This window comes from Pleurodeles waltl, chromosome 6 (genome assembly GCF_031143425.1).
Source record: "Pleurodeles waltl isolate 20211129_DDA chromosome 6, aPleWal1.hap1.20221129, whole genome shotgun sequence".
Taxonomy (NCBI): domain Eukaryota; kingdom Metazoa; phylum Chordata; class Amphibia; order Caudata; family Salamandridae; genus Pleurodeles; species Pleurodeles waltl.
This window is the reverse complement of record NC_090445.1, coordinates 1,707,594,398-1,707,617,529: the sequence shown is the minus strand read 5'-3', so window position 1 is coordinate 1,707,617,529 and position 23,132 is coordinate 1,707,594,398. Positions and strand designations below refer to the sequence as shown.

At 43.7% G+C, this 23,132-nt stretch overlaps 1 protein-coding gene across 2 annotated transcripts in view; it reads right to left on the bottom strand.

Moving 5' to 3' along the window:
* DAXX (death domain associated protein) overlaps positions 1-23,132 on the bottom strand; it is a 166,933-nt gene that overhangs the window by 137,675 nt on the left and 6,126 nt on the right. For both annotated transcript variants that reach the window (XM_069241866.1, XM_069241864.1), the window contains exons 2-3: positions 21,799-22,504; positions 20,058-20,943 (exon numbers count right to left, since the gene is read on the bottom strand). In XM_069241866.1, the coding sequence (XP_069097967.1) occupies positions 20,058-20,943; positions 21,799-22,206 (1,294 nt within the window). In that variant the 5' untranslated portion in view covers positions 22,207-22,504. The remainder of the gene's footprint in view (positions 1-20,057; positions 20,944-21,798; positions 22,505-23,132) is intronic.

Sequence of the window (23,132 nt, the reverse complement as noted above, 5' to 3'; positions counted from 1 at the left end):
CGAAGAAATGGTGCTCTCGCTGGATATTGAAAAGGCGTTGGATACGCTCGAATGGGACTATCTACTGACCTCAATGGGCCGCATGGGTATTGGCCCCAACTACATACGCTGGGTTCGGACACTATACTCGGCCTCTCAAGCCAGGGTGAAGACAGGTGGGGTGATCTCCGACAGTTTTTCAATCACAAGAGGCACAAGACAGGGTTGTCCACTATCCCCACTGTTATTTGCAATTGCAATGGAGCCACTTGCGGCAAGAATACGCTCCATGGCACACAGTTGGGGGATAGTTAGAAATGGGGTCCACCATACAATCTCGTTATATGCAGATAATGCATTAATATATGTTCGGAAGGGGCAGGTTGCTGTCCCCTCGGTAATATCACTGCTAGCCAAGTTCGGAGACCTGTCGGGTTTAGTGGTAAACTGGGAAAAGTCATGCGCGTTCCCCCTCGCAAAGTGGCCGCCCGAGAGACAAGGGGCTCCCCTACTTGGGCGCTTAAAATGGTGCCCTGCAACGTTCAAATATCTAGGGATTAATATATACCATGACACAGCAGATCTCAGAGACGGCAACCTGGGCAGGGCTCTGGCCGCTATAAAAGGATTGTTGCAGTTTTGGAATAAACTCCCGCTCTCCCCACCAGGGAAGGTGGTGATCGCAAACATGCTAATTCTGCCCAGACTATTATACTATTTCGCGGCTCTACCGATCATTATTCCCAAAAGTTTCTTTGGAGATTTGAACTTAGTTCTGCGGCGACTCATCTGGGGAGGGGGCAGAGCTCGGGTGGCTCTTTACATGCTGCAGCACCCGGTGGAAGTGGGGGGCCTTGGGGCCCCCAACTTTGAACGCTACTATGCAGCCGCACAGCTGCAGTGGGTTCAGAATTGGATCCACAGACCGGCAATGGCGGAGGCAACGTGGATGAGGAACTGGCTGAAAGGTGTCCCCTTGTTGCAATGGCTGGCGTCCAAACACCCCAAGTCAAGAAACGCTAGTCCACTGATGGCGGCTGTGCACGCCTGTTGGGCCAAATATGTACAGGGAGGGGGTCTTGTGCTCCCCTATTCTCCATACATTCCATTGGACCACCTCCCGGAGTGGTCGGGAGCTTGCGCGCAAGTAACGGCAGTGTGGACAGAGGCGGGGGTGCAGACAGTGGGCGACTGTTTTGAAGACGGAAGGCTTATGTCGTTCGAGGCAATACAGGATCTCACTAAGAAAAAATTCTGGTCAATTCCTGACATATCATGCCATATGCCATGCAATCAAAAAAACATGGGGGCAGGGCAACAGTGAACCAGAATCCTGTCCTACAATCCACCATATTCTACAATACGATGCTCAAACAAAAGTAATATCTAACCTATATAAAATCCTGAATAAACCTCCTGAGCCGCATGCGGAGAAAGCAAGGGAGAGATGGAACTCCGTCCTCCCTGACCTACATCACGCCCGTGGAGTGTCAAGGAATCCCAGATTTAGATACACCCAGTTCAACTACACACACCAAACATATCTGTCCCCTGCCAGGATAAAGCGCATGTTCCCGGACTCAGACCCGTCCTGCCCTAGATGTAAAGCACCGCTAGCTCACTTCTATCACATGGTCTGGGAGTGCCCTAACATACAAAAAGCATGGTCGGAGGTGGTCCAGGAGCTCTCCGAATTAACAGGGCTAACTCTGATAACAGAACCCAAATCCTGCCTACTGGGGCTGAGGACGAGATCAAAAAAACTAAGACACCTGCATAAATTTATAGATCTAGCCTGCTTAATATACAAAAGATTAATAGCTATGCATTGGAAGGCGCCCACGGCACCAGTTCGGAAAACTTGGAGCATATTAACACTACGTTGGGCCCGCACGGAACATCAAGTATTGAAAAAGATGGCACGAGAGGGACAACAGCATACAGGAAGTGCCGCATGGGAGATACTAGTAGCTAAACTCGAGGCCAAAAATGATGATAAACCTCCATGAGCCGGGAACGCAATGATAGATTAAACAGCATGTTTACATTCATGCACTCTCCGCAAACCGCACAATCCACGCACGGTATACACAAAGCCGCAACGGCTTGCATACCCCTCCCCCTAACAAGCTAGCTGCTCATCGGCACGCATACACGCGAATAAACACAGCGCAATGGGCTAGCACCCACTCTCCGCACTCTCTGGTAGCGACAGGCCCTATCCCGAGCTATTACCGCACGGCTGGTGATACAGTCCCAGCAACAAAAAGCCCATGCTAGACACATATGGGGTCTACCCATTGGCTAATTAGCACACGCTTAAGGTATTCGCTAAACGCAGTAAGGAATAATGGTGAAGGTTTAATAGTGATCAGTGACGTGTGTGGTGTGAGGGGGATAGGGTTCTCATATGTTTTCTTTTAAGCAGATATACTGTAATCCTGTGGTTGATGATGTTACGATTTGTAATGTATATCTGAAATATAAAACCAATAAAATATATTTAAAAAAAAAATCTTTAGTGTTGATTGTTCTTACCCATTGTTTGTTCTTCTTAAATTGTCCCACATTTATGCTTTTAGGTCAACTATGAGGGAGTCATCAACTAAAATACAATCATCTTGAGTGATTAACAGATTCAGGGTTTGTGGGGGTTCAAGAGGTAATGGATCAAATCATTCTATGGAGGAAGAAGGCAAAGAAGGAGGACAAGCAATCCCATAGTGGACTCCAGTGAAGACTGGAGTCTTCAACAAAGGTATGGATATTGCTGGATGCCTAGAGTGACAAGCACTGTTCAACAAAGATGTTGTTCTCATCCAGAGGGTGGTAAATAACGATAAGGAGAGCACTGGAACACACCAGATGGCAAGGAACAGAACTGCAGCAGATCATCTGAATTCCACAGCCAATTCTATCCTATATGTACATGCAAAAGATGAAGTCGTTAAGTGGCTAAAAGTAAATCTATGAGAGGTAGAGAGGTTTCAAGCAGCCACGTTTCTGTAAGCATTATGTGTTACAGGTGCACGCCAATGATAATTTTAGCTATTTCCATTTAAGACTGGACCAGAAGTTATGTATCATACAGCATAACATGACAGAGCTGGTCACATAAGGAGAGAGAAAGCTTAGGGAATCAGATGAGGGGGGTTGGTACCTTCAACACAGAGATGTTATAGGTATATAAGTTAAGTTGCATCTCAGGCATCGTTTGCGACCACAGTGTTAATCTACATCACTTGACCCACAGAGTTCTAGTAATCCAACAGAGTCTTGCTTTTCCCTGAGAAAAGCAGATATGGTAGCTGCTTCATGCTAGGACAAGACAGCATAGCACCATATATAATGGACTTCAAGGGTTAAGACCTTGTCTTTCTTGCCTATTAGTAATACATGGAATCAAACTAAGTGATTTCCTAATGAGGCAAGCATTTAAGAATATAGTGTATCCAATCTTATGTCTAGATTGTGAATAACACCTGGACGTCAAAGCTGGTACACCAACAGAAAGAACACTGGCACGATCCAGCATTGAACCTACAACCGCTTCTATTTTGCCAACATGAGAAAAGGAAGATATTTCCATTAATTCCTCCTAGGACATGAGCATGTAGATACCAAAGCCTTTGGCATGTAAAAAGCAATTGTAACCCCATATTGAAAAAAATTAGATCTTGGCCCTTCCAAACTGAAAAACTATTAACCAATTACCTCGCTGATGCAGTCTACAAAATCACAGAAGCAACATCTGGCCAAGTGACCATCCTCCACAACTGATGCAGTTAATGGTGACAAGCTGGCACTCATCCAAGGCACAGTAAGGAGGTGGTCCCAGAAGCCCTTTTGATAAGACATGACTCACTCTTGACCAGGATGTCCAGGCTGCTTGGAAGCTTATCAACTTATCTTCCACTTTTAGTACTGCAAACTTCTTGTTACTAAACCGTTTAAATCAACAGTGTTGTTGAAAGTGCCTCTAAACTCTCAGGTACTTTCCTTTTTGGTCACTCACAAGTAGTGTATTTGCCCCTTTTCAGATCAGAAGAGCAATTAGTAATCAGAGGTGTGCGGCAGGGTGTGAAGATAGGAAACAGAACGTTAACCCCATCTTGTGAAGAGACTCCATTTTGTGCCACTCAACCAAAAAAAGCCTGCAGAAAACAAACCTATAAAGTATGTCCTACGCCCTGAGTTTCAGTACAGAGATTAGTTACAAGGCGTAGGCACAGAAAGAACACAAACAGTTCCAAGAAACAGAATAGGTTATCTTATCTATAAGTAGCAGAATACCCCTCAGCCCAAAGATTCTAACATATGCATCAGCTATTTTATTCAATGCCCGTTGAAGTGTATAAATATTGCACACAGTCAAATTATCTTTGAGTCTCTCCCTTGTACGTGACTTTGCATGCAGAAATACAGTGAGTCTCCTGGACATGGAATAAAGTTTATCCTCAGAACCCAAGACATGAGGCTATGATAACTTCTAAGGGCAGAGGGAGAAAAATTGTCCACAGTGGACACTGGTGAAGCCAGCCAGGAGACCCCCTGCAGTTGGACCAGTCAGGCCCAGGGACTCCTCCCGTCATAACCCTCCGGTTATAAGTGCGTACAAAAGGTGAGCAGATGCTAATCGGTAGGGGGTGTGGCACCCCGCAGCAACAAACAACAGATAAGCCCAGGCCGGTTTCCGAAGTATTAAAATTGCCCTTATTTTCTATTACCGCTTAAGGGTCTTAGAAGGAACATAAGGTACAGATTTTGAGGTGGACTACAAGTCTGGTCATACTTGTTTTGATCAGAAACGTCCAAGTGTCTGCATTAAGTTTAACATTAGAAAGTAAACCATTTCACACCACTGAGGTTCGGCAGGAATTAAGTGCCACTAGCAGTAGTGGCAATATGAGGAAACTGTGGTGACATGGTTCATGTAGTGTTGTGAGTAAATTAATATTTTATGTATTTAGTACATATAGTTTGAGACGAATGATCAGGATGTCTTCTTTACAACCTGCTTCAAAACTATTCAAGGAGGACTCAAAAAGAATTGCTAAACATTGTGAGGAATGGTATAAGGGTACATGTAAAAGTTCACACCCGTAGCCAAAGGAGGGAACATTCGATTCAGTGACTCTTAGTCACGTACAAACATACCTTTATGGGGCCTACAAGGGTAGAAAATTAAGGAAACAGATTGTGAATTAAGGAAACGAATTTCAGCCTGAACAGGTAGAGCAGGGGTCAGAAGATTCATGGTTCCCGCCTCCTACAGAACCTCCCCCTTAAGAGGAAACAAAAGAATGTAGAAACCGATATAAGGAGGTAAAGCCTCTATTAAAGAAAGCAATAGCGGGCATGCACACTTTAGAGGAGAAAGTGTGACCCCCTCCAAGGTCTACTATAGAAGAAACACTTCTGCCCACAATGCTTCTGTGCGAGACAGCACGAGTAGTGTAGACACCAATCTGGACAACGTTTCTGTAAGAAACGGGCGTCACACAAAACAGGGGTCTAATCAAGAGAAGAAGGATGATGGAAAGTTGAAGTAGTATTCAGGACACGTTGAAACCAATTTACTCTAAAATTAGATGATAGCAACACAAAATTCGAATCAGTCACAGACATAGTCACATCAAGTTACACACCCTTACGAGAAGAATAACCCTCAGGAGCAAGATTCCATGTCATTTCATATTACACGCCACCCATAATCAACACAATAAGGGCACATATTGTGGGCCACCCATAAGACGGTAGGGTCACCTCCAATGATGTAAGAATATGGGGGAGACAGTTACTTTGATGGGGACGGACTGGACCCAACTTTCATGCCCTTTGGGGAAGATATGAATACCATGGGATTGGGAGGTGACCACCTCCGACACGAGGATTGACTAGAGAAGATATATTTCCAGACAAATGCTGGAAGGTATGATTGTACAAGGAGGCAATCCATTTCCAGGATGGTCGGGACCTGAGACCCTAATGTCCAGTTCTATCTAGAACTTCCAATTAACAACAGGAACCAACAGCTCAAATATGTATATTAGGGAAAAAGTACAAGTTTTTGTTTGACACAGGGGCCACACAATCATTCATCAGCGATCCAGGACTGCAATTTTCAAATATAAATCGATGGCTGCACAGGGGTTCTCAGATAAAATAATGACAGTACCATATACCTGTGACATTCTAGTCCAAATTGGGGCTACAGTAATTTTTCAATCATTGTTATATGCCCCTCAGACCTCTGCAATTGTACTGGGTAGAGACCGGTTACATAAATGTAAAATGACAATAACATTTTGTCCAGATAGATCAATGTGCTGTTCTACTCCTAGGGTACCATTAAAATGCAGGAGCCTCAGAACACCACCAAAGAAATGGGACCCGCAAACAAGAGGGGTCCCACTGAATAGGTCCAGTATTCAAGTAGGGATAGAACATATAATTTAATGGCTGAACCAATACTGACAGGCAAGTGGTTAGAGATACCACTTAAAATTCTGTTCAGATCAGATTGTTCAATGAAAATTATCCTGAGCTACTAATGTTATTACTGGTGTAAGGGTGACTGCATCAGAGCATGATTATACTTGTGGCCACTATATGCAAGACCGCAAGCACTGATCACCTCAGTTCATCAGGCATGGTTGCTTGCAACAGTGTAAAAAGCCTTTGAGAATGTGGAATGATTCTACCTTGGTAATACATAAAAGCCATAGCTGCAGGGCCGTTGGTATCAAGGCAATAGTATTAGTATTAAGTCTCTACAGCTCTGCACGATTAATCTGTCAATGTCAGCATTAAATGTATTTTAGAAAATAAAATATTTTTCTCCAAGCATCAGCTAATGAGTTCTGAAAATGCATACATTTTCATTGTAAATACATGCTTTCCATTTTTGACACAGATATACCGTATTATCTCAACCAAGGAAAGTTTCTGATTTACTAGGCTGGGCTGAACACATTAGAGCTACTTACAGGTAGCTGGTGAGCTACCCATAGCACACAAGCTACGTGTTGGAGAAGCCTGACCCAAAGCTAAAGTACGAGAGGTACCAGTACTCTTATTGATGGGCATAAGGGTGACAAGCAAATATGGGGTATTGGAAGCAGTAGATCAAAGTCAGGAGAGGTGAGCTAATAAGAAAGGTGGCTATGCTTTCATGTTCTCACTCCCTATATGTGTATATAATTTATAGGGGAAATAGTGTTTAAAGGTGCAGATAGTATTTAAAGGGTGCCCTACTGGTACAGCACCCAACCACCTCGGGTGCGGTTGTGCCAATTGAAGGTCCAATCAACACTGAAAGGTTTATTACTGAGTTACCAAGGCACACCAGAATAGTCCATATCGTAGTGGACAAATCAAGGTTCTGAACGCGGATCTGTGAATAGTTGGAATTTATTTATCCAAGGCACGGTGAATCCAAAGAACAACAGCTGACACGCATTTCGTCATCAAGATGTTCACAAGGTTGCAAAATGGATATGCAAAAAGAGGAAAAGTAAGATAGAATGACAGTAACAGGGACTCATGATTGTTGTTTTAGTTTCCATCATAACCCTTGTAAAGTTTCCAATTGTGTGAAAACATTTTGAAAAAAAAAAGAGGGGGAATGTAAGAAGGTAGCCTCTTTCTAGCATATGTCAGGGTGTTTTTACTGTCTCACTGGGATCCTGCTAGCCAGGGCCCAGTGCTCATAGTGAAAACCCTATGTTGTCAGTATGTCTGATAGGTGTCACTGGGATCCTGCTAGCCAGGACCCCAGTGCTCATAAGTTTGTGGCCTATATGTGTTCCCTGTGTGGTACCTAACTGTATCAATGAGGCTCAGCTAACCAGAATCTCAGTGTTTATGCTCTCTCTGCTTATGAAATTGTCACTACAAGCTAGTGACTAATTTTACCAATTCTCATTGGCACTCTGGAACACCCTTATAATTCCCTTGTACATGGTACCTAGGAACCCATGGTATTGGGGTTCCAGGAGATCCCTATGGGCTGCAGCATTTCTTTTGCCACCCATAGGGAGCTCAGACAATTCTTACACAGGACTGCCACTGCAGCCTGAGGGAAATAACATCCACGTTATTTCACAGCCCTTTTACACTGCACTTAAGTAACTTATAAGTCACCTAGTTGTCTAACCCTCACTTGGTGATGGTTAGGTGCCAAGTTACTTAGTGTGTGGGCACCCTGGCCCTAGCCAAGGTGCCCCCACATTGTTCAGGGCAAATTCCATGGACTTTGAGAGTGCGGGGACACCATTACATGCGTGCACTACATATAGGTCATTACCTATATGTGGCGTCACAATGGTAACTCCGAACATGGCCATGTAACATGTCTAGGATCATGGAATTGTCACCCCAATACCATTCTGGTATTGGGGTGACAATTCCATGTATCCCCGGGTCTCTAGCACAGAACCCGGGTACTGCCAATCTGCCTTTCCGGGGTTTCCACTGCAGCTACTGCTGCTGCCAACCCCTCAGACAGGTTTCTGGCCCCCTGGGGCCTGGGCAGCCCAGTCCCAGGAAGGCAGAACAAAGGATTTCCTATGAGAGAGGGTGTTACACCCTCTCCCTTTGGAAATAGGCGTGAAGGGCTGGGGAGGAGTGGCCTACCCCAGCCTCTGGAAATGCTTTGATGGGCACATATGGTGACCATCTCTGCATAAGCCAGTCTACACTGGTTCAGGGATCTCCCAGCCCTGCTCTGGCGCGAAACTGGACAAAGGAAAGGGGAGTGACCACTCCACTGACCAGCACCTCCCAGGGGAGGTGCTGTGATGCTATTAATTGTGTTTGACCAATGATTTTGTGTTTCACCGCTGCGCATATTAGTTGCTCAATGTTCACCAGTAGCACATTGTATGTTTTGTTCAGTTCAGCTGCCTATTGGCTTTGGCATGCTGTATTCAGCTCAGCTGCCTATTGGCTTTGACATGATATTAGACATTACATTCTGTATTCAGCTTAGCTGCCTATTGGCTTTGACATGATATTAGACATTACATTTTGTATTCAGCTCAGCTGCCTATTGGCTTTGACATGATATTAGACATTACATTCTGTATTCAGCTTAGCTGCCTATTGGCTTTAACGTGGAGTTAGACATTGCAGTTGTAACATCGCAGATGTCTGTATTCTTCCAAGCTGTGTTTTTCCACAAGATTAACCAAGCTGTTTTCTTCACACCAGACTAGACCTGATAGAGAGTACATTTGGTGTTTTCCTTTCTGCTCAGCCTTGGGAATAGGAGAAGTCTAGGAGATCTGGCCAGTCTCCAAAGGCTTGCGTAGTTTTCCCAAGTCTGAGAGGAGGGGGCACGCTTTTGTAAGGATGACTCGGGCTACAGTGAGTTAGATTCGAATCTGCTGGACTTCAGGCTGGAACCAGGCGTCAGTTGCCAGTCTCCCATGTGGGTAGATAATCTCTTTCTCGCAGTTGACCGGAGTCATCAACTTGCAGACCCCAGAAAGATGAAGCTGAAGATAGGTCCTACTTGCTCATACGGTGATGAATTTTGACTTTTATGCTTTGCTTTGAATATATTATCTATATGCTGTGTACATTGCAACTGAGAAGTACTGTGATACAATTTGTTTTCTTGCTGCAACTACTTTTACTCTTTTGAACGTGTGCTTGAAATCTATTAATTTGTCTCTCAAGAACTTGTGGGTGGGGAAGAATTAACAACAATAAAGGTCTTCTTTGAACTCAGAAGTGCATTCCAGAGAGGTTCTGTAAGCTCTGATATGAGATAAGTAGGAAAGCAGAACAGGTGCCCAGAGCTTCTCCAGTGTGTCCCAGAACTCTGCCATCTTGGATTCAGAGGTGTTGGGGCACAATGGACATCTGAATGGCCAGTGCCAGCAGGTGACGTCAGAGACCCCTCCTGATAGGTGCTTACTTCTCTCGACCGCTGACTGATCCAGGACGCCTGCAAAACCGCACCAAAGTAGCAAGACGACTACCAGCAACATTGTAGCGCCTCATCCTGCCGGCTTTCTCGGCGGTTTACTGGTGGTGCATGCTCTGAGGGCTGTCTGCCTTCACCCTGCACTGGAAGCCAAGAAGAAATGTCCTGTGGGTCGACGGAATCTTCCCCCTGCCAAAGTGGGCACCAAACTTCTGCATCACCGGTCCTGTGGGTCCCCTCTCATCCTAACGAGCGTGGTCCCTGGAACACAGGAGCTGGGTCCAAGTGTCTCCCACAGTCCAGTGGCCCTTCTGTACAAATTTGGTGATGGTAAGTCCTTGCCTCCCCACGCCAGACAGCAAACCTGTGTACTGCGTGATTTGCAGCTGCTCCGGCTTCTGTACACTTTTCCAGGACTTCCTTTGTGCACAGCCTAGCCTGGGTCCCCGGCACTCTGTCCTGCATTGCCCAACTCGCTGAGTTGGACTCTGACGTAGTGGGACCCTCCTTTGTGCCCCCTTTTGCACCTTCATCTGGGGTTTAGTGCCCCCCCCCCCCCGCGGACACTTTCGTGACTGTTGGACTTGGTCCCCTTCCTTTACAGGTCCTCAGTTCCAGGAATCCATCTTCAGTGTTTTGCTGGTGCTTGTGGTTCTTGCAGAATCCCCTATCATGACTATTCTGTCTTTCTGGGGTAGTAGGGTAACTTTACTCCTACTTTTCAGGGTCTTGGGGTGGGGTATTTTGGACACCCTTACTGTTTTCTTACAGTCCCAGCGACCCTCTACAACTTCCCATAGGCCTAGGATCCATTTGTGATTCGCATTCCAATTTTGGAGTATATGGTTTGTGTTGCCCCTAGGCCTATGTCTACCTATTGCATCCTATTGTGATTCTACATTGTTTGCACTACTTTTCTTACTGTTACTTACCTGTTTTGGGTTTGTGTACATATCATTTGTGTATATTACTTACCTCCTAAGTGAGGGTATCCTCCGAGATACTCTTGGCATATTGTCACTAAAATAAAGTACCTTTATTTTTAGTAACTCCGAGTATTGTGTTTTCTTGTGATATTGTGCTATATGATATAAGTGGTATAGTAGGAGCTTTGCATGTCTCCTAGTTCAGCCTAAGCTGCTTTGCCATAGCTACCTCTATCAGCCTAAAATGTTAGAAACATCTCTATTCTACTAATAAGGGATCACTGGACCTGGCACAAGGTGTAAGTACCACAAGGTACCCACTATAAGCCAGGCCAGCCTTCTACAGGGAACGTACAATACTCCCTCAAAGGTGTTGGTTTATAATCACATGAGAAGATAGCACTTAAGTCGTTGTTTCAAGCTTGTGCACGGTAACCCTGAACAAGAGATTAGAAAGATTCTGCGTACATGCAAAATAAGTAATGGTGTCTCAGATCTGTAAGGCTGTAATACCTGTACGTCACCGAAAAGCAAGAAGAAGTGATGTTAGTCATAACCAAACCACACCCTTCCCTAATAGTAAGTGTGAAGTCCTCACAGTGTAAACCCGGTGAAGTCAAGTCAGAAGAGGTATCATATGAAAAAGGGACATACCACAAGATCATAAGAACAATATCCCAAAAATAAGGCGAAATTCATGTTAGCAAAGAGGATGTTCTATGGTAGGCTGTCTTGCTAGATAATGAAGGGTTAAAAAAGTGTTCCATGCTGACATTTTTCTCCTGTGTGCAAAGGCAATGGGAATACCTGAAGAATGGCCCAGAATTTACGACCTTTGAATGCCACTGTGCAGCAGGAATTTCCAGTGGTTCCTGATCCCTCATTTATCCTTACAAACAAACAAAGGATGCAAAGTATTTTTCTGTCATAGGCTTGAAAAATGCTTTTTATGGCATGCTATTATATCCAGAGAAGACATTTTGCCTCTGAGCAGTCCCTAGCAGCAGCAGACTGATGTAGAGACAGCATCAGCAAGGACACATGGTATCCCCACCACATTGTATGCCAAACATGCCTCTTTTGCAGTTTTACAGAAATCACAACTCAAAGGGCATCCGGATATGAAGTCATACTTTCTAATGCAGCTATTAAAATAGTGTGTTTACTTTGTTACTCTGTTAACTCTGCACAGTTCCTAGTAGAGACAGACCAGGATTGTGCCACACATGGGGAACAACATGTTGCCCTAGCACAAGAGATGCCAACTGAGGACAACCGGATACTATATACTGATGAATACTCTATGATAGATCAGGAGACAGGAATTAGACACACAGGTGCAGTCATCGTGGAACAGACTAATCTAATGTGATGTACTCAGTACTGCAGTACTTACCATTGCCTTTGCACTTCTCAGCCCAAGCAGTGGAACTACAAGTCCTGGTACAGACATTACAATTGGTGCCTCCAGATGATGTTATAATACATACAGACTCATCATATGTAGCCTCTACTGTCCATTCCTGGATAACCAGTTGGCAGAGAAGAGGTTTACAGAAGAGTGATGGTACCCCAGTAGTTCATGGCCCCCTCTTACAACAACTAATAACAGAACTGCGAAGAGGGGGGTGGACAAAGCAGTGGTAAAATGCCAAGCGCATATGAGGGGCTTGGATGCTGTGTCACAGTGCAACAACATAGCTGACCAGACAGCTAAGGATGCTAGGCAGATAGCTAGTACCATATGTACAGTGCAGACGTGATACAGAGGGAGGTGATGTCCTCTTTATGACATTCGCAGCATCCTACCTTCAGAACATACAAGAAACCGCTCATTCTGAGGAAAAGGAGGTTTGGGAACAGAAAGGATGTGGGATATCCACTGATTTTCTGCATAAACATATAGATACGGGCCAACTAGTGATGCCCCGGAGACTGCTCCATTTAGCATCAACACACTTACACTTACCAACTCATGTCCCTAAAAAGACATTGTCAGACACTATATCAACAGATTGATTGTTCCAGACCTTCCAAAACCAACTGACTGTTTTATATATCAATGTCTTATCTGTTAACAATACAGTTCACCCAGACCACCAGCACTGCCACCATCATCCATACCTAGGCCGAGGATCCTTTCCAAGAATTCCACATTAACTTTGCAGAAGGGTCAAAAGATGTAACACCATGAGGTACATGATCGTGGTAGTATGTTCTTTCTCTAGGTGGACAGAAGCAGGCCCATGCCACGCTGCGGATAAAAAAACACGGCTAAATTCCTTCTAAATGAAGAAGTAACAAAAATGGGGCATTCCCAAAGCCATCACCCAACGCCACACCAAACTGTCACGGGCAGAACCATGCCAACAGAAGACGCCCCATAAAGGAAAAATATGGATGCACTTAAAACTGTTGATGTAGTATGGCAAGAAATATCAGCATATATGTCAGCCCTCACAAGCGCTGTCAAGGTTTTTTATAAACAGGGTTCACTTACAACAAGCTTGCTAGTATCTCAGCAGTCGATGCATCCCGTGTGGTGCCAGAACATGTGGTACAGAAGTTTACATACAACAGTTACTGCACATTTCAATGCATCTTGCTTTGTTTGTACTCTTAAACCACACGCTGTTGATTGCCAATAAATAAGAAGGGTTCAGAATGCCTATTCCCCATATGTTGGATAACACTGATGTCATGTTACATCAAAGGGAGAGTGCAATTTCATGGTTGGAACTTTTTCAACACCAAAATGGAACTGCACAGCGATATTAGAGGAACACGCTCATCAATGTTTCAAAATTATAGCCAGTTTGAAGAGTCAGGATTTCTCAGCCAACCAAAATCATTATTTTAACAGTGGCAGATGCAAGGCTAAAGACTAGGAAATGTAATAATGATAGCGACTCCACCTGTGAACACTGGCCTCTGTGAACAATTCAGGCTGAGGCTTATATCAGGGGGTAATGGTGAGGAAATATGACGATGGACTGCCCCTCGAGGGTGATAAAGGAAAGGTATAATAATGATATAGCATAGAATCAGACATGTATGAATATTATGCATATGTGGGACACACATTTTGCTTTCCGAAGAATACACTGTGTTTTAGAAGAAATGGGACACAGAGTAGGAATGAATATGAACAGATAATAGATATGACATACCTACAGGAGGGCGTTGCAGCATTGATGGATATCTATTGGGTATGTGGTACGTTAGCAGATGTGCTGCCATATAGCTGGAAGGGCCTATGCTCCATTGACATATTGGTGTTCCCAAAAATTGATAGTTCCAGTACATGACAATATAACAGTGGAAGATGCACATGCACAGGAGTGACAACATGCGCCAGTGCATAGATGTAAGATGGATGTACGCCAATACTTCACCCCAGATGTGCAATCAGTGCCAGATGAGTACAGGTTGTGGAACAGAGCTGAGATATGGGTGGTTAGCATCTCTCCAGCAGGACTGATGCTTGCCCCACAAATTATAGCCAAAGCGCGTTGGTTACAACTGACCAGGTATGATTTAATGCTACTAGTAAACGGCAGAGAAGATGGATTCAATTCCATCAAAGAAGAGCTTTGGGTTAGGTGCATCACTGTTGTGCAAAACAGGATGGTGGGTCTTCCTATTGTACGTTCATCCCAGGAAATGATGAAGAAAATGGAATATTGACCAAGGCTATTCAGGCCTTGCATGCTTTAAGGGACAGCAAGGAAGGATAACAGAAGGTCCCAGTAGTTAGCTTTCCGGTTAGTTCTCATGGCTACCACCCTGGCTATCAGGCCTGTTAAAAGCCTCATTACCAATAACCATTGTCTTATTATTATACTGCTTCCAAACAATATTGCAATGGTGCTACAAAGGAATAACACAGATAGGCACTCTAGAAAAAAACATCATAGAGTACACAAGGATAGATCAGAAGGATATAAGTGTTGAAGATTCAACAAGAGGAGAGGAATGTGAATATAGGTAATAGAACCTTAAATCCATCTTGTGAAGAGACTCCATTTTGTGCCACTCAACCACATAAACTTGCAGAAAACAAACTTATAAAATACGCCCTATGCCCTGAGTTTCACTACATAGAAAGGCGTACGCAGGGAAAGAACACAGACAGTGCCAAGAAACAGAACAGGTTACCTTATCTATAGGTAGCAGAACACCTCTAGCCCACTGAGTGTAGGGCGTCACTATCAAAAAAGATACAGGCTGAGAGAGAGCTCTCATGATTAACAGATGTGCATGCCGGATTGTAACATATGCATGAGCTATTGTACTCAATGTCCATTGAAGTGTATAAATATTGGACGCAGAAAGATTACCTTGAGCTTCTCCCTTGTACGTGTCTTTGCATGCAGCACTACAGTGGGTCTCCCGGCCATAATGTAGTTTATCCTAAGAACCCAAGTGAGAAGGCTTTGATCATTTCAAAGGGTAGAGGGAGGAAAACTGTCCACAGTTTACAAGGGCACAGAGCTTTCTCCCAATCTCTTTAATATCTATGTGCAACCACTTTTGGAACTGACTTGTAACTATGGGCTCAAGGTCTTGTCCTACAATGATGACACCCAAGAGCTACTGAAATTGGACTCTGGTTCCACCTAGAACACAGGAATAATAAAGGCCTGCCTATCCTCAGTCAACACGTAGATGTAGGACAGTTTCCTTAAATTAAAACAGGAGCAAGAGTAGGTTCCGATCTTATAAGCACCTTCATGCTGCTCAAAGTTTTCAACCCTCTTCGATAGATGACCTGCCCTTCCCAGCCTCACAGGTGAAGTACCTTACAGTATGGCTAGATGACAAATTAACTTTCGGCTCGAGAATACAACAGGTCTGGTCAGCTTAATTTCTTCTAGTTCACACTCTAAGGAAAAGCATGCCTTTCATTCCAGAAGAGCAGCGAGCCTCAGATGTGAGGCCTCTTCCTGTGGTCTGGTCAGAATATGAAAACGCAGTATAGAGTGGCCTACCTGAACAACAACTAAGAAAGCTTCAATGCATACAAGATTGCTGGTTGATCACCTTTGGGTCTATATAAGTAAATACACATCCACTCAAACATGCACAGCAGGCAGCTGCTTGCCAATTTAAGCAACGGCCCTACAACGGGCACTTTGTATATTGAGCTGTGCTTCATACTGGTCCCAAATGTGGTCATACTTCACTGCCATTTAGTGTGGTCCATGGATTTAAGGCCCTACTGATAATTCCGCATAACAGGAAAGTCTGTTGTGGTGGAAGATAGTTGAGAGTGTTAGGGGCCCAACTGTGGAACACCCTTCTCCTGCAGCTGCCCTCAATCCAGACACTTATGTCTTCAGGAAATCCAGAAAGGACTTGACTTTTCTGTTAATCTTTGTGTGCGTCCTTTTTCAGATGTAGGGTTGTTGTTTGTATACTAGTGCCATGATGCCTCTTGTGACGGGTTGCACCTTGTGAATAACAAATAACTATTGAAATAAAAGGCAGAGATCTCAATGGATAGGTGAGTTTGTGTGTCGCAAATAACTCTAGCTTATCTCTAAGAAGCACAGAAAGTGGTTCCCTCTCAGCAGGCCCGTAAGACTTCTGTCAAGTGAGGATCAGAAAAGCAATTTACTATTGTAATATCCACCTTACCTTCGCTGAGCCCCTCCCATGAAACCACCACCAGAGATTGTGAGGTCATTCAGTGCGGAAAGGAGGACAAATAGTACTGAGGACTGGATGGAAATCTGCTTAATTAACAATTAATACTTCAGCAGTTTGCATATATTCAGATACATTTTTTTATATAGAGATGAGACTTTCCAGCTACAATTACCACGGATATCGCACAACAGTTTCTCATCACTGCTGGATCAGTGTCATCACCAGTGGGGTTATGGGCTTTTTGAATTAAAAGGACACTTACGCGAAATCCAGACAAACTGGATGAGAGTCCAGGGGTTTCCAATGTTGATACCTGCACTTGTCTCACAATGAACACTGATTAAGTCTGAAGAAGTGCTTCACTTCAATTCATCCAAAGTTTCATGAACATCCTCAACAACGAAAGCAGTAAGTTAAGATCTCTATGAAGATGATGTGGGATTCAAATAAAAAACAGGAAAACGCTCACTTTCCATTGCTTGTTATAATTTGCCTTCTATAAAGTGCAGCATTCTTCCCATCACTTTGTCAGAGCAGACACTCCAAGTGTGACAGGTAGGTCCAAACATGATCCTGTGCAGAATGATAAGGCTTACATTGGCTGAAACAGGTTCGGTATTGCTTGTATTCCGATCAGAGGGGACACAGCCTGACAGTTCAGCCTGGAATGTTTAAAGTGGAGCACAACGAAGACCAATGTGCATATGATTGGTCTTTGTCTGATGTGGAATAATACATGAAAAGCAATGGGCTGGAATGTTGCTCGGGCGATGACAATTGGGTGATATTAATTCAAGTATTACTTCCATCATTTTGTTCTTTGCAGCAAGATTCAGAGTCTGAGAGCATAATATGAAAAGGCAGATTTGCAGGCATTTCATTTATACAAATGATGGCTTACATGAGCCAGAGCATAGTAAATGGTGACTGGCAGCAGGTCCCATTCAGTCAGTGGCCTGGTAGATCAGCTGAAATACTCTACAGGTAAACAGGTTTCTAACTCCTCCCTCTTACTCGTCTAAATGAGCAGCCAATTACCAACTGACCCTAAAAATAGGACACTAGTGTAGATTCCAGTACCATATCCATCGAGGGCATGGAAAAAGAAAAGGGACAGTGTTCTATCCATGACCAAAAGGCATTCTGTGATGTCTAACATTATGAATGAATCTCTCATGCGTTCCTTTCCAAACACAAAGACCCTTTCCTCCAACATCTTCATTCTGAACAACTCGGAAAATGGTATCGAGTCACATGTGGTTGAGGTGCTAGCAGGTTAATTAGTTTCACGTCAGATCTAAAACTCTGAAGGTTGATGCAATAACGCAATCAGACAGACTCCAGCCATATATGGGCCCGATGTTACCCCGTAACATGGGGTTCTTCAGGCTTATGTTTCATCTGCCCACCTCATTAACCGAAGTGCTGGTCAAATTCATCAACCAGTTATCTTTCACATGTTTGCCGAAGATAAACAGTAGCTAGTTAGACTGTGTGGCAGTCTGATGTCAGGTGTACAATCCCAACAGTTTGGGATTCATCCAGGAAAGGGAGGGAAGTAACCAGCTTAAGTTGAGCATAGAGAAAAACTGGGGGATGGTGACAAATGAGAAAGTAGACATGTGGCTGCAGAAAAGGCAGTTAATAGTTTGAGAGTAAACACTGACTCTAATCTATCTCCTAATCAGGTATCAGCCTTGGTTTCTGAGTGATCAGACCCCTTAAAATTACTCTGGAAGATTCTGTCGTTTGTTAACGATAATGGAAAGAGGTGGGCCATCTCAGAAATTATTGGCTCTAGAACAGATTATGTCAATTCATTTTAACTGTGTGGATAAATTGAGATCAATTACCCAATTAGATTTTAGAAATAATCTCAAAACTAAGTTTTACCCAAAGTGTTCTAATTTGGTTTGCAATTCTCTTCTATAGGTATTAGTAAGGTGTGATGGTCTTGCTAGAACCAAGAATATACAAGTAGTTTACAAAAATAAATGCTGAAAATCCAAAACATTTATGTGCCTAGAATTATAATGATGATTGATCTAAATGTGTATAACCGAGTACACTATGTGCAGGGACACTGAAATTATGCGGCAGGGTTGAGAAAATTATGTGGAAAGAAAAGGCAAATTATGCACCATTATGCTGTATATTTTGTGATAGTATTACGACATAATTTTGTCATTTTTGAGCTTGTTAACAGTGTCTGGTCGTTAGGTACACCTTATTAGTACCAATTTAACACCCAAATATAGCAAAAAGCCACAGAAAGGTGACCAGCCCAGCTTTGCAAAGGGCCTTTCACTGTGCAGGAACACGTCACTGTGTTTTTACTAACCTTTGAATCGACTACCCTAGAAACAATTGTTTTGTTAAAACCTGCCGATTATGCATCAGATGATGGATTATGTGGCAAAAGTGACAAATCTACAATTATGTGAAAATCGCCACAGCTGCACAACTGCATAATTCCAGTGGCCCTGACTATGTGACAAAGCTACGTAAAATCAAACTAACTGGCTCAGTCAGCTGTTTCTCAACTGCTACCACAACCTGCACAGTAGGAACATATCAATGATAATGAAAACTAGGTACTTTAACCCGAAATTTCCTCAGCTTTCATCCGAGATGTAACATCTACCTCTTGTAGATTTTATGACGGCGTGTCACAAAAGAACCCTACTATCAAGATAAAATTGCAGTGTACACAGCAAGGTCACGGCTTCTCAGGCTCCGAGTATAAATAGTGGCTTATCACTGGTAGCTAAAGCAAAATAACAGAGGTCCGCAGCAAGAAGATGCGCAATGTGTTGGAACCTATAGTATGCTCCAGCCCAAGTCTCGCCCAGGTGTTACTGTGCCCTACCCTGCAGCTATGACATCCTTGGACTCTAGAGAAAGTAGTGCTGTGAACAATGAGCATGGAAACATGGAGCAGTGATCTAGATTAGGCAATCTAAGCATAACATTATCATTGAGGCCACATTACCAGTAAGCAATACACAGTCTGACAAAAATCATGTCTTGAAACAAATGGAGTTACAGGAAAAGAAAACTCATTCACTAAAATGCTCTTTCTTCCAACAATCAGGCAGTGCTCAGAAGACAACAAATGTGATGCATGCAAAAGCCACAGAAGAGTACCACTGAGAATGTGGGCTAATCTAACTCCGTGAACCATAAAACAGATGACGCTGGTCTATTAACACAGGCATAAAGGAGTGACGTGGGAATGGAGGTAAGCAGGGAGAGAAAGCTAGAGAAACACCAAAGGGAGTAGCGGAAAGGAGGAAGAGAACGTGACACCTATACGGTAAGGAAGTGGTGAAACGGGTGGATCAAACAAAACACAACCAATTGACAAGCAAAAACAGGAAGTGAGGAAGCAAACCAAAAGACAGACAAAAAGCAAAAGTAACCAAATATTGGATGAGAACTATAGCAACCAGGATGGGCAGACTAAAGCATATGCTAAGATTGACACAACAATATGCCAGAGAAGCAATGCTAGCTGTTATATAATTATAAAGGAATAAACCTGCCATGGAGCAAATTCTACTCACCAGCCTTGTACTGGTCTGTTAGGTGACTTCCAAAGTTGTACACCATGTCTAGGTGTCGCCGTTCCTGCAGCCGGTTGCCCACTTCACGGAAGGCATCTGCAGCCATGCTCTGCATCTGCCGTTTGGTCAAATCCAAGCTGTGACGAATGTTTGCCTTTTCAATGACCTTGAGGATATCACCATAGTCAGGGAAATTGTCAGGTTTGTTGATGAACTTCTGGATGTGGCGGTTGACCTCAGGGTAGCGTGTTCCACGGTATGGTATGCGCTGCTCAATGACCCGGCCAGTGAGGCTGCAGCAACTTTTTAACTCACACAGCTTTTCAAAAATGCGGATCATTTTCCGCTTCAGACGGTTCTCCTGGATATAAATAGAGTCCTCATCGTCCAGCTGCGTAAGATCCAGCTCCTTCTCCTGAAGCCTACGAATCTCTGTGGTGTAAACTGACAGAAGGTTCTCCAGGTAGCGAATCTGCCGTTTGGAGGCTTTGCGATGCTCCACATCTTCCTTAGTTTCTGCACCAGTATCTTCATTATCCTCCTGCTTCTCGTCTTGCTCAAAGTCATCAGTGGTTTTTATGGCAGAGTTATCAGCTGGGGGATGACTTTGAAGCTGCTGTGACTGCTTTTGCTTTGATGCAGGGGCAGGAGCGCTGCTAAGCACTACCTTCTTTTTCTCAGAATTGGACTTCAGAACAGTGCAGAGCTCATTGATGTAAACATATACCTTACTTTTCTTGTTCTGGACTCGAGTAAGGCAACGGCCAATCACGTTACGGAACTCAGTTGAGGCCAGGAAGGCTGGACTGGCTTTTTGATAACGTCCCAATAAGAAAGACATGACCTCGGGATGTTCAACAGTCTCATTTCCACAAAGGTCCATGAACTAAATACAAAGAGAAAACAACAAGGGTCTTTTCAAGGATAGTTTCTGAACAAACCAATCCGCTGCCAATTTTATAACACCCTCAAATATCCAAAAAGCAGCCACTCAACCAATTTGCAGAACCTCCAATCTCTCACCTGCCTAAATCGATGCAGGGCTATTCAGAAGCCATATACTACATCACCTCCAAATGTACCTCACAACAACCAAGTCACCAGAGAAAACTGCCAAGGAAACTAACTTACCTCCAACATTAACAGCTATACAACAGTGCAAAAGAGTTTACACAGGAACATAATAGAGGAGCTTCCAACCTCAGCACACACATCACAATCAAGAAATCATTAAACAATTCAACCTCACCAAACCCAATACAACACAGGTGATTAAGCACAAAGCGTGCTACCGCATACGCTTACACGCCTCCAATTTACTGCTGTCAAACAACTAACAGACCAGCCAGATGACATTCAAACACACTTTCAACCTTACACACAGCTAAACAATACAGCCAACCAACCACGCACATGATACGCAAGGGTACTCCCCTAATCAGAATTAACACACAAAAGACAGTGCAAGAATGCACCCAAAGAAAAACCAAAACAACTCCATCAAGCACTCACAGCAACACAATACAAAAGGCGGCCCACAGAACAAAATACAGTACTGACAACATAACCACAACTTCCTGGGCGATGCAGACCTAACCATTACAATTTACATCTTTTAAATTTCCAAATTAAGCCTTTTTTCCAGTTGTGAAGCTCATTTAGCAACTCATACTTGTCAAATGGAAAAGATCATGGAAGAAAGATCACATAAATAATTAGGCCAAAAAAAAGAAAAACTCACCTCTTTGAACAGTTTTTCATTTGTGGCCTTGAGTAAAATCTGTGCTGACTCTTTATCTGACACGGACATCACATCTGACCCATTGGTTTGAGGGGCTGGCAAACTCTCGCTGCTTGAGAGATGCGTTGTGGGGTGGGACTTCGAGGTGGAAGGTGGGGTCTGGGACTGAGTACATGGAACAGACCGCAAATTAGCTTTTGAAGTAGATGGGTGGGTTTTCAACGGAAGGTTGGAAGCAGAGGAAGGACTCTGGGTTTGAGTCAAAGAACCAGTGGTAAACGTCCGCCGTTGAACATTCAAAGGGGAAGGGAGTTTCCACGGTCGAGCAACCCAAGAAGAGCCAATCTTCAGCTCATCGTCGTCATCATCATCATCCAGGACAATGATGCCCCCGTCCTGCTTTGCCATGAAGGTGTCCCTGCTGCCGCCAGTGGGTGCCACGGCAGCAAAGCTTCGGCGATTGGTATGACTGAGCTAATGCAATGCAGCCACGTTTCCTCTATGACATTTCACTCTTTGTAAACATATTGGTAGTTACGATCCAGTACAAAACCTTAAAACGAAGCCGTCTGCAAGCACCCACTAACAGGTTCTGCCTTTTCAAAATGGTAAAGAGTAGCTACTGGCTCTCAGGAAGGTCAAAGTTGCAACAGTTAAACTGCAAATAAAAAGCAGTCCTCTGAAGACAGAAGCATCAGTGAGGCATCTGCGGAGAGAAAGAAGAGATTACAACTTTCAACAAAGGACCTTAATCATCATATGAACAAAATTAAGGTAAACACCTAAACACACAATGTAAGGGGTCTTGTAACTCGTACATTAAGAGCTTTGCACATACAGCAATAAGTAAAACCCAAATAATTGCACATTAAATATGAGAAATCCCATTTGTCAAGGCGATTGTTTTCTTACAAGCTAGCTCGGGACAGGAAGACACTGTAGTGCTGATAAGAAGTAGACTGTGAAGAGATAAACTAACCCAAGACAAAATAACAGAAAATCCAAACAAGTAATGTTTAGCCTTTTATTCCATCATGCGAATTTGGCGCCCCTTCACTTGCCTCGCAAGAAGAACCTAGAGATGTTTATACTCCTGGTACTGAACAAGCTATAAGAAGGATGAGTGAGAGGTCTTGGGAAGTGTATGTTACCTCTTTAGAACAAAACTTGCACCCATGTGTCAGTGGTGGAAATAGATAGATGCACATACACGTCTCACTGGTGTCATCCCCACCCTCTAGGACCACTGCACAAGGTACACCTGTGTATATGCAAAGGGAACTGTAACAAAACTAGGTTATTAGTTGAGAGGGGTAGGAGTTCCAATCAAGTAA